This window comes from Hermetia illucens, chromosome 1, assembly GCF_905115235.1.
Source record: "Hermetia illucens chromosome 1, iHerIll2.2.curated.20191125, whole genome shotgun sequence".
NCBI lineage: Eukaryota > Metazoa > Arthropoda > Insecta > Diptera > Stratiomyidae > Hermetia > Hermetia illucens.
The window spans coordinates 149,652,033-149,664,162 of NC_051849.1; the positions used below are offsets into that span (position 1 = coordinate 149,652,033).

A 12,130-nucleotide genomic window follows, 5' to 3' on the forward strand; every position below is an offset into this window, starting at 1 on the left:
CAAACAGCAGATAAGTTTAGACAATTGATTGGTTTTCCATCTTTTTAGATTTATACCTGTGTTCGAATTTATAAGGCTCAGGTAAAAAACTAACAGGTAAAAAAAGATTCGACGCTCTTTCTCATCGAGTATTCTAGCCGCGGCTGCAAACTCCTTACCTGTTTAACACTGTAATTTCTGAACGACTCGGAATATCGGAAAATCCTCTTGCCCGTATATTCTCGACTATATATAGATACAATTCATGAAGAAAAAAAATAAATCGATTTCTCCAACCCGACACACGGGATGACCCTCTTAAATCATATAATTCCTCGTCGCATAAAACTTCGTAATCATCTTCATCTCACTGATAGCAACACACGCTGCAAAAATACCGCAAAAATGAGTTTCGGTCAAGGTGTTTCATTACTATGGAACGCACATACTCGTATTTCGTTTAACTAGCACCAAATATAGTATAGCATTGTCATTTTTCATCTTATACCAAAAATTAAACAATATACCCAATAAAATACTAGAAGATATCAGAGAATTCATAAGCGCTTTACAGGTATTTTCCAACTTCCATCATTTCCTTTGATAGAATCCTATTAGGAAGAATATAAAGGCGATTCCATGAAAATTACTGTTTAATGTAGAGAGTGGTAGTCATGTGTGAATTTTTCAAATTTTACGCAGTGGTTGCTTTGAAATTTTAAGCTTCCTCGCCAAATTTCAATTTTGAACAAAGATCACAGAAGTTTTCATACCATATCTGATGCCAGAAAAGTCTAAAAATTATTAGATCGTTTTTCAACTCCAGATTCTATAAACTTCCTTGATTTAATCTACCTAACAGTAAGCAGCGTTACCAGTTATAGTAAATTTATCAAATATGGAGCTGTACGAAGAAAGATTACGTTTATCCCCATTCGGATTTGCGCTCGTTTCCCTACAGAGCGAAACAGTATAAAAAGATTTTTATAATATTATTCTCTGTTCTCTTAGACACTTTTCATTGATAAGTGTACATTCACGAGTTCATTGCTATTCCCTCTTATCGCCGAAGCTATAGCTTAGCGCCAATTTAGCATTGAATATCATTTTCTCTTTCAGTTGAATTTCCGTATTCGATAATTTGTTACTATGTATCAATCTATCTATAGCGGCGACCCAGAAATTAAATAGAATATATTCGGTCGTAAATTGGTTCGCAAAATATTTTCGTCAGAAAAAAAATTTAATGCTGGAATTCTGGCTTAGAGACACAACATTTTAAATGTTGTGCTGTGTCAGTCTAGATTTTGACCTTTGGTGAGCTTTTTCCGTGGAAAGTATGAATTACGGCTGAATGGCAGAATTATCAACAATTTTGTTGTCTGGCTTTCTTGAGTCATTAAGCTCTTTGATTATTTCGTATAACACGGGCAGATTATAATGACCTCATTTCAAAACGTATTTTCTGCCTTGAATATCGGCTTAGTGATCCAACATTCCTAAGCTAGAACAAGCGTAAAAAGGAAGTCCCCATAAATCGTAAACAATAACTCGAACTATCGAACCATATGTAATAAATTATTTACATCTTCACTGATGTGAATTCCAACAAATACTAGTTACTAATTGAGGGAAAACTTCATATGAAATTGAAAAAGAATTTTGTGTAAAATTGTGTACGTAATGTTAGATTTTTCAAGTTTATTCAAAAAATGGCAAAAGTTGTACACTTAGATATTCTCGGCCTTTATGCACCTCATCCCCTTTAAATAAAGATTGGATAAGATTTACTCCACAATTTTCGTCATCTATTCCAAGTTGTCGACTTTTTCCATACTTAATCTCCAAAGAGTAAAAACACTCATGGTATCTATATCTCTTAATTACTTGGTAGTATTCTGATTTAGAGATGGAGATAAATAAAGTATAGAAGGAGTAACTGCACTATACTAAATTCCATCCTTTTTGGGGACAGGCTGACCAAGAAAATGCATTTAATGGCGTTCAAAAGATCGTGTTCATGTCGCCGGACGCGCCCTCGTCGTGTCGAGGAATATGCACGCGTTTTTAACTATGGAGGGTGTCATGAGATAGGCAAATTAGTCCGAGCCAAGGAAATTAGTGGCTGCACGCTAAGTAGTGGTACCCTCACTGGAAGTCGGAGATAGTTCCGATCTTCAACAAACTCGGTGGTGCGATGTCAAAAGCTACGACTACAACTTGAACATGGTAAAAATGGCTATAAACTTCTTTATTTTGGTACCCTATACACTATATCTTCATAAAACCTCGGCAAATTATCACCATAACAGACTGCAAAACCGTTCCCTATAAGTCAATCGCACCTCACCTCACCGATCAAAGCACTGATTAAACAACATAAGGAACGCAATGGTTTATCGCGAATTAAATGGTGGCGATTTCACGAGAAAAGGGAAGAAGTGATTTTACACGATTGCCGACCATTACTAAGAATCGTGGGATCTAGCGAAAAACAGAATCCACAACCCCATGCAGCCCTCGCGTTCAGCAAGTTTGGTAAGCGGTTCTTAACCAAAAATATTTGTTTGAAATAACGATATCCAAGTGAAGGCGCGTGAGAAGAAGCGCGTCTATGATAAAAGTTTCGTTCTGGTCAATTTGAGAATTTACAAGAATGAAAACTGGGAAGCAGAGAAAGTGATCACTTGGGTACCAGTGACGGTCCATTGCAAAGATCTTTATGATAAACTGGATAGTCGGGACGGGTGAAAGAGACCGTGTCGACTTGTCAACAGCCGACATCAACGCACACGGATATGAAACACTTCTGTTATGCTAAGGAGGGGAATCACATTAGCAGGCCTATTTTCACATATGTTTTTGGGAAAAATCAAATGGAATTCAATTAAATTTGAACATAATATTAATCGTATTCCGAACAACTTTTGCGATTGTTTTTTAAAAGTTTCAGCCGCTGACGCGTGTAGCGGTTCCAATTTACAACAAATTCAAATGCACTTCTGGACATTGGAGCCTGAGCCTGAATCCGATAATCACTCGGTTCTACCCTAGTAAAATCTACAGAAACATGAATTTCCCTTTGACATTTTCGTATGGAAGGATGCCATTTTTCTGTGGCTGGGAGTGGTTTTAACTTTCCAAAATCGTATATTGTGTATGAGTATGTTTCGTAAAGATGTCATCTTGTTCAGATTTTGAAAAGTAATCATTTTAACCGTAGACGTGATTCAAAAAGTGTGACACTAGGTTCCCTATTGCTACACTGCCTCATATCTGTTATGTTTATTCTGACAAGTTTCATGAGTATACCCGTTTACTCCAAATCCTTTAAAGATGAGGTCCTCTCTGTTCCTGATTGATCTTCCAGAGTCTAATCCACCTAATTCATTGAACCTACCCAGCAGCCACTTGGCAATATTTTGCCTGGGCCACAGACTCGCCCTTGATGGCTTCATCAAGAACTTTAGAATACCGAAACTCAAATTTTGATTCGCTTAAGCGCTAGCGTTATAATTAAATTTAGTATGATTTGTTTAATAATATTAGGGTTCGCATCAAACTTCCCGGGATTGTTTATATTATGACTTTTGTTGCTGGAAATGTTTGTACTTCTAGAATGAATTTAGAAGCTTTTGCAAGTGAATATCCGAGTTGTGGAGAAAAACTGTCATTTCTTTTATTTGAGAATAATTTGATACGCAATCATTATGATTTGGTTCGAATTCTGAGGACAAAGCCTGCCTAATGTTATACCTATACATCTCAAATGATCTCAGTGATACAAATACTTGACATCTTAGTGAATTTTTCCAATCAGCAAAATTGAGTGCCAAAAAAATATTTTGAGATTTATATTAGGGCTCATCCAACGAGTCGATGTTTTTCATAACTGTTCGCACTGAAGTTTTATTTAATCTCTCCTTCAACCACAATTGGTGCAACCTCGGTCAGAAATTTAGATGAAATTTTTTATATGATGACGGTATGCATCTGCTGGAAGTGCTATTATTGCAATTAAAGCCTAAAGCAGAGGGTGACACTATAAATTCCAAATTAAACATTCGAAATCTAGTAAGCCTTGAAATAAAAAATCAGTTTTCGGGGTTGTCAATAACAAAATCAAAGCGGACAATGGACTTTACCCGAATTCAAGATTATGATCCAGGACAAAACTGAAAATTTCTGAAATATTCAAAGATTGCAAGTGTCAAAGTACATCCAATATGTATTTATATGTAAATAATGTTCAAAATTATCAATTTTCAAATTCCACGTTGCCATGCCGAGCATTGATTTTGCTACACAGAGATAGTAACAGCCGACAACACACCGAACACCAAAATAAGGGTCAAGGGATTAGTCGTAACGCGTGTGATATAACTGATTGGAGTCCGAAACAAATGTTTGATCAGATAGGAGCATCCGTCAAATGACGCACGCAGTTCATGTTCATCTATCAATATTTAACTAGTTATGAAAATAGTGACCAACGCCGTCGAATCTTTGTTATCAACAAGATTGAAACATGATGTGTAGGCTTTCCAAATGTTAGCATTCTCATATGGTTCAAGGTCGGACAAAGCGATAAGAATAGAACAGGAGAAATATTTAAGCGATTTTTTGTTGTTAGAATTCTTAATGAATGTTCTTAGAAGAAAAAGATTAGGTTATCATAGGTGGAAGCTTGCATTTGCTCTTTTTGGATTTTTTTGATTCATATATATTGCTGATCTGAGCAAAGGTGTCACAATGGAGGAACAATGGAATGGAACCATACAAAACAGGAATAAAGTCGGCTTCCAAATAAAGTGTTTATAACAGCAATTTGGGCTTCAACACTGAGGGTATTTGAGTCTTGGAATTAAGAAGAAAATTATTCAACAAACCATTAGTTTTTAAAACCAAGTTCATATCATCGATGTGAAAGTTGAATCCCTTCGTTTTATTCCACAAGGTTGGTCATGGAAGTTCGTACTTAGCTTTGTGATTATCCTGCTACTTTAGGCTACCATTTATAGAATTTTACAAAAGTGTGATAAGGAATCTAAAGCACAATATCTTGGAAAAAATATTAATAAGAAAAAACAAGTCGGAAAACAGGATGCATATATTGCCTGCTACTGACATTCATAGTCAGAATTTGCATTAAAGCCACAAATATGACCTATCACAACTTTGTTAGTAATAGTGTGATTTCCACCAAACCATAATATTATAATTATAGGATCAACTTGAAGGGGGTTTTGCAGACAATTAATAAAAATGATAGTTTTATACTATTATAAACTTTATTTGAATTAATATCGATATGGGGGGCTATTTCGGAGCTTAGGCACCGTATAGTGGCGGCTTCGGGATTTTTTTCAGATTTTTCTGTTGGGTAGATTGTGAGAAAGATGTTAAGATCAATTTTGGTCAGGGAGTTACCATCAGCTCGGATATCATGACCATATCATCGAAGGCGCCTATATCGTAATTTTTCAAAAAGGAAAGTGCTATCTTGATGAACATGAACGGATGCACAAAGTATGATCAACAGCCAAGATTCTCGACACAGTTCCAATCGTTATTCAGAAATAAATAAGATAATGCTACTTGATGAATTCAAGCAACAAATGTTCATCGAGACCACGGCTGAAGGTCGTTTTCCATTGCTTCTGACACGAACAGTGTTTAAACCTTGCAAAACTATATCTTGCTACTTGTAAAATTGATAGAGTTGTATCTGATTATTTTAAATATTGTTCTAATTTCTTACAAGGAAACAAAAAAAATACAATTGATAGATTACTTCAAAAGAATTGTATTAGCTAATATTGTTATCTGTTTTATGAACTGTCCAAACAACAAGAATACACCAAAATTTACATCTATTTTATGTTTAGAGTGAGACTTAGAGCTGACATTGATAACAGTAGAAAACGTTTCCCCATTAGATAAGAAGTCGATTTACTACAATAATTGTAACATAAAAGAAGAAAAGCATGAATTAACATGGGGTGATTATCATCTAGAACGATTGCAAAGCCAAATATCACTACTAACAAAGTTCGCTTAAACAGATGAAAAAAATCATATATTACAAGCCACTAAACCATATAAACGATTGTGGTTTAACGCTTCTTTTTCAATAGATTGATAGACTAAATTGATCTTTGGCCTCCCGGATTGAATGCCGTATGTACTCTAGTAATTTGCAACTGGCTCCTACAATCTTCTTCTAGATCCTTTCGTTTCAACTTTATTTTTTAATGAACGGTTGGGAGATCTATATTCGTTAATATTTTGTATCAGTCGAGTCAATTGGGATTTTCAAAGATTCGTGAGAGTCGATGCGTCATCCTGAATTCTCCCTTACTGCTGCAAAAGTTTGCCGTAAAATCCACTGTAAAACGGCCACGAAGATCGTGATTCATCTATTTTTCACCTCCCTATCGAATAATATGCAACTGTTATTAATGGTGAATACCGAAGAGGCTTCAGGAGCAGACAAGCGATAATACATTAAATGTTATCAATAGATCTAAAACAGTGAAACTCCTTTATAATGTATTTAGCAATTCAAAAGGTATTCTATCCATTTCAAATGCTTTATTTGTCTTTAGGTAGCATAGAGTAACTATTGTCGGTGACATGGCGACATCCATTGACTCTAAGATTTCTAACCTGTCGTTTGAGGTTGAGAATGCGGCTGAAATATTTTACCCATTTGGTTTCAATGTCAGTAATTCCAGGAGTTCTCACGACTTATAGCCTGTCAGATTTTAGAATCTTGGGGTTTTTTGACTTGGGCAGATTTTTGTATATGCTAGAGGTGTGCAAAATATCACCTTAGTAGATAATGTGATATCAGATCACTTTTTTTTTTTTTAAAAGTAATATCACAAATATCACCTTTCATTACTCTAACCGCACATAAGATCTTATTTCATCAACATCAAATGTTAATACTCGGCAGCCAATATTACCAAATGTTACTTATTACTAGAGTGTTTCTCCTTACAGTTATTACATTAATGGCGTAAAGTGTACGTCAGCGCCATCAGTGAAGAACTAATGAACCTCTCTAGCAAGAGAAGAAAAAGATTCCGTAAAAAATACTAAATAGTACATACAATATTTTCGCATGCAATGAACCAGGTAATCATGCTTTTTGCGTGAGGGTTACATTACTTCACTTAGAAGTTAACTTTGCTTGGCATAATTAAAAGTCTGTCTATCACGCACAAAATCCAAATCGTCTCTTCATATGAAAGCTAGCTGAAAGGACAGATTCATAATCGATATTCGATATCGGCCCTCCACAGTCGCCTCGATCACTTGTACTATTAAATTTCACTTAGGTCGAGACTATACACAGATCAAGCAGCAGCCGACATTCATCATCAAGCGCTAACATTGCAAATCAATTACTTAAATCGAAAAATCTCCATACCTATATTCACATACACCCCAAATCATTTTCTAGTCAGCCAAAAGAGCAGGTAATTATAATTGGAATAGATTTCCAGGCGATACTCGCCGTCTTCATCGACTCGACAACTGCCGCCGCCACTTGTACTACGAAGGGCCTTGATCTTGAACGATGTTTTGTATTGTGATATTACATTACCTATCATCGAAGTAATATCACCATGACTTTGGTAATGCAGTGATGTTAGGTAATGTTGTAATGTTTAAATCCCGCTCACTGAAGGCAATGTGATATTTCACTTTAAGGTGATATCACTTCTGTGGTATTGCATACAGAGGCATACGAATGTGCACATATTTAGTGGTTTTTCGCTTCTGCGTGTGTTGAATACATACAATTTACTCAAAAGCACAAAATTGGGTATACCCCTTTTCTCTCTGAATATGATCATGTGTGAATTATAACCTTAAAGTGGACAGTTTAACATAATAAAGGTCCATATATTCTTGCTAGTTATAAATTTCAAGGCAACTATTCTAGAACGTCCCTGAAGCAAAGCCTACTACAATTACATACGCACATGATGTAATGTTGCAATAACATAAAATAACATTGCTTTAACAATTACTGGAAAAAAATGATGATTGATCTGCACTGATTTGGTCCTTGTCCTATTGTCGAAGTTAAGCGTTTTTAGGAATAGTTAAAATTTAGATGAGGAACCAAATGGGAACAATTCGGTTATTAGAAGGGAGCGGTACATACTCGTAGTTTGGAATAAGAAAGCAAGTATATTTGAACTCAAGCAATGCTCAACTGCCGCAGTGAAGACACACACTGACGCAAGTATATTACTCCTGATGCAGTAACCTCCAGGAAAAGTTTCAGTTACGCTCAAACGGAACGATCGTCCATTCAAGGATCTTAGGGGAGAACCACGAAAAATAGAAGCTTCCTGTTTCCGACTTTATTCTTTTTCTGGTGGCAGACATAGATATGTTATCATGAATAATTGGGTAAACAATAAAAAAATACGATACAAGTCGACATTGCGGTTCGTTTACACATCTGGATTCCAGTCTAAAATTTGACTTTCTGATTACATAACAAAATTATCATTCCAACCATAATCGAATGAGCTGAATTTCATTTGGTCCTCTAAAAATATCTGATAAAAAAAGAAAACAAACATATTTTAACCGACCTGATGCATGCCAACAAACACATGTTCAAAATGCAAACCAGCACATGGTATTATGCCGGCAAATTCACTAACCTTTATATACGTCTCTTCACACTTCTATATTTACAGTATCTTTTGCAGGCAGTCTGGCAGATCGTCCCCCAACCGAATTCATAGTAGTAGTAAGAAGCTGACTAAGCCCCCCGAACAAGTTATCGCGCCTGACATGTTAGCTTTATACACGTGATCGGCGTTCTAGCATGCACGCATACGATTTTATTATAATCTAAGCTTATACATACAGTTCTACATACGTATCTACATTCAATATGCAGACTCGCATGTTTATTCAACAAGCTGAGATGCCGGCCGGCGTTTTGGAATGTTTTCATGCAAAAAGATTCAGAAAAGTAAAAGCCGACCACCTTTCTTGCAATGGAACCAGTTTCGATTTCATTTGAAATGATTAAAACTTGATTTGATCAATTTTATTACTTTTTTTCTACTCTTTCGGTTTCATTATCAAGAATGGATATTAATCTCTATAAATAAATGAATTGCAATTAATTGCACCAATCATTTGAAACATAATCGGCACATTTTGATGGAAAGAGGAGACAAAGTTTGTTAGTTAGGATTTATTGTGATTTATCTTTAGAAATAATTTTTAACTGGTTTTTTTCTTTGCAGATCAATGTGGGATGCTTTACTTAAATCTGTGCGTTGTGAAATCATCAGCTTTTCGAAAAATGATTACATTGACGCATATGTTCTGAGGTAAGTACTAGTATACTACATTTCTAAATAATTACAACTACACTAAGAAATGTGCACAATTTTTAAAACAAAATCTTATTAAAATCGGTTCAGTGTCTGTCTGTCTGTCACATGCACTTTTCTCAGAAACGGCTATACCGATTGACACGAAATTTGGTGAGAAGGTGGGAACTGTGGAGCCCCAGACATGCAGTGAGTGATATTCTTCTAGGTTGAATTTAGGGGGGGGGGTCCCCATACATGTAAAAGGAGGGTGTAAAATTTTTTTTCACCGAATGTAGTCATGTGGGGTATCAAATGAAAGGTATCGATTAGTAATTTTCGAAGCCGGTCTTAGTTTTGAAATTTGTTAAAAAGGCGGGGAGTGGGAGGGGTGGAAAGTGATGATTTCTTTAACGGATCCATTCTTAGAAACTACCCAACCCTCTATATGGTGCCCAGGCCCCAAAATACTCTCCATGTCGAAATCTGTTTAAATTAAGTTAATAATAGTATATTACAATATTTTTGGGGAAATTGAGTAAAACCCCCCTTAGGTTTATCCCAGAGTTATAGAACTTGGTAGTAGTATAAAATATAATATGAAGCATATTATCCCTATTAAAATCATACTATTAGTAACAAAGTTACAGTAGCTCAAAGTTGTCTTTACCCTGTAAATTTACAACCCGAAGTACTAATTCTGACATGATAAATTAATATACATAACGGCCTACGTACAAATGGAATAGTTCTACACTCAAATATACTTACAGAAGAAGCAAACAAAACCTTTCATACCTAAAGCGGCCAGCTTCCGGTTTCCCGATTTGTTTTTTAATGTAAAGAAGAACATCTTTCTATTTGCTCCTCTCCGGGTAAAATTGCATACATGATTATGCTGACATTTAGATCAAAAGGGGAAATCACCTAACTTAAACCAGTACAGATACTTGCTGAAAGCAACATGTCCTTCAGTAATTCGCGGAATCACTGAATTCAGTCCTCAATACAGGAATTCAGTGTGTATATTTTTCAGATCGACTTGCCCTCTTTTTCTTGTACAGACTACGTGCATCACTTATTATGAGATCCATCAGCCGCTGTAATAACATATATTGCCTCGTCAGAAGTTGCCCTGAAAGGGTTGGTGTTTTCACGGCGCTGATGCACAACAAAATCATCCGGCAGGTTGAGAAAGAGAACCCACAGCACGGAATGCTTTAGGACTTTGGTAATATCTCAATATCGTCGACCGGTTTAGCGAACGAAATTGTCGCTGTAGTATTTTCTCAGCCAGATGAGGCAGCATGATGATAAGATTGTTGAGCGCTTTTGGCCCTCGACAAAAAAATCAAACTCAGCCTTTTCCACTGAGCAGAAAAACTCCGTCTTCCATGCAGTCTCGGGCGCGATGACAAAACAACCAGTCCTGGTCTCTACATCGACTAATGGGCCGTAAAGCTTGCAGTTCTTCTCATCCGAAAAAATTACTGCCTTCCATTCTCCTTCCCATTTCATCCACGATCTAGCAAATTTGAGACGGGCCTTATTATGTGTCAGTGTTAAATAAGGTGCTTTACCAAGCTTTTTATATTTAATGTTGTTATCAGTATGGAAAATCTGTTGCACTCGTCTCTTTTTAATAGGAAGAAGTAATTTCGACATGATCTGGAACGAACCAAAGTTTATTTCTTGTATCTTCCTCCTTAATCAGGGCGATTTCTCTTTTCCCGACTTTTTTATTTTCACACGGATGCTTGTTTGTATCGTATTTTCCCTTTAATCTAAAGAAATTCCGCAAAACTCCGTTGGATCTACCAATTTCCCTCAACATCGCTCTCATTATGCAGCCCGAATCTTCCATTCTGGCAAGTTGGCCTTTTTCTTCTTCGGTTAACACTTTTCCACGAGTCATCGCTATAATCTACGCTAAAAAAACTAAAGTTGAGCACTGTTCTACGTAGGACACTATAAAATTTCACGTCACACCTTTTAATTACGAAAAAACTTTTCAAAAGTAATTTTATAAACGTTTTAGCTACCTGCGTTTATAGAAATTGCGCAATTGCAAATGATTGCTTTCGACCAGAAACAAAATATCATACATTTTCCAGCTGATGTAAATGTCGCTGTCATAACGAATTCTCAAGAAATCAAGGAACTTATATTCCCTTCAATTGTTTCACACAATCTTCGCATTCTGTGCATTTTCTAAGAAGAAAAGAAAAAATGTGACTGGGTATATAGAAATTGCGCTCACTGTATATAAGTCGATAAAAAGATGCGGACAGGCCTATTGTGGTGTTTACCTCGTCAACTTCTTCAATATTCTTCACCGGCCGATCACCCAGTGCTGAGTTGTACGGTCTCCCAGGATTCGCCAGTGTATTGCAAGCGGAAATGATGACAATACTGGAAGCCTGTTGATGATTGAGGCATGGTCCAAGCCCTAACCGCAAGATTGCCATTCTTACCGATAAGGTGGTGGTGCAATGCAGGGATGCGCTGGATAGTCTAGGGGGAACGTTCAAAGTCACTCTGCTCTAAGTTGCCAGTCATAGGAACATAGAGGGGAATGGGCGGGCTGAGTGAATGGAGAGGCAGGGATCTGCTCTTGGCACTATGCTAATTCTTTGGAGATCTCAAAGAGATCAAACTATTTGAAATGTGACGATTTCTTCTGTCAATGGGCGTAAGAAATATTATATTATAATATATTAAAATTTAAAACTTCACATAAACAAAAAAAATGAAAACTTGAGTGTTACTAGCGCCTTCGGGACTATCTTTGC

The 12,130-nt window shown here is 36.3% G+C and overlaps 1 protein-coding gene across 2 annotated transcripts in view; it reads left to right on the forward strand.

The window, feature by feature from the left end:
* Positions 1–12,130, forward strand: part of LOC119646411 (S-adenosylmethionine decarboxylase proenzyme) — an 83,984-nt gene that overhangs the window by 27,172 nt on the left and 44,682 nt on the right. For both annotated transcript variants that reach the window (XM_038046856.1, XM_038046857.1), the window contains exon 2: positions 9,270–9,356. In XM_038046856.1, coding sequence (XP_037902784.1) covers positions 9,270–9,356 — 87 coding nt within the window. The remainder of the gene's footprint in view (positions 1–9,269; positions 9,357–12,130) is intronic.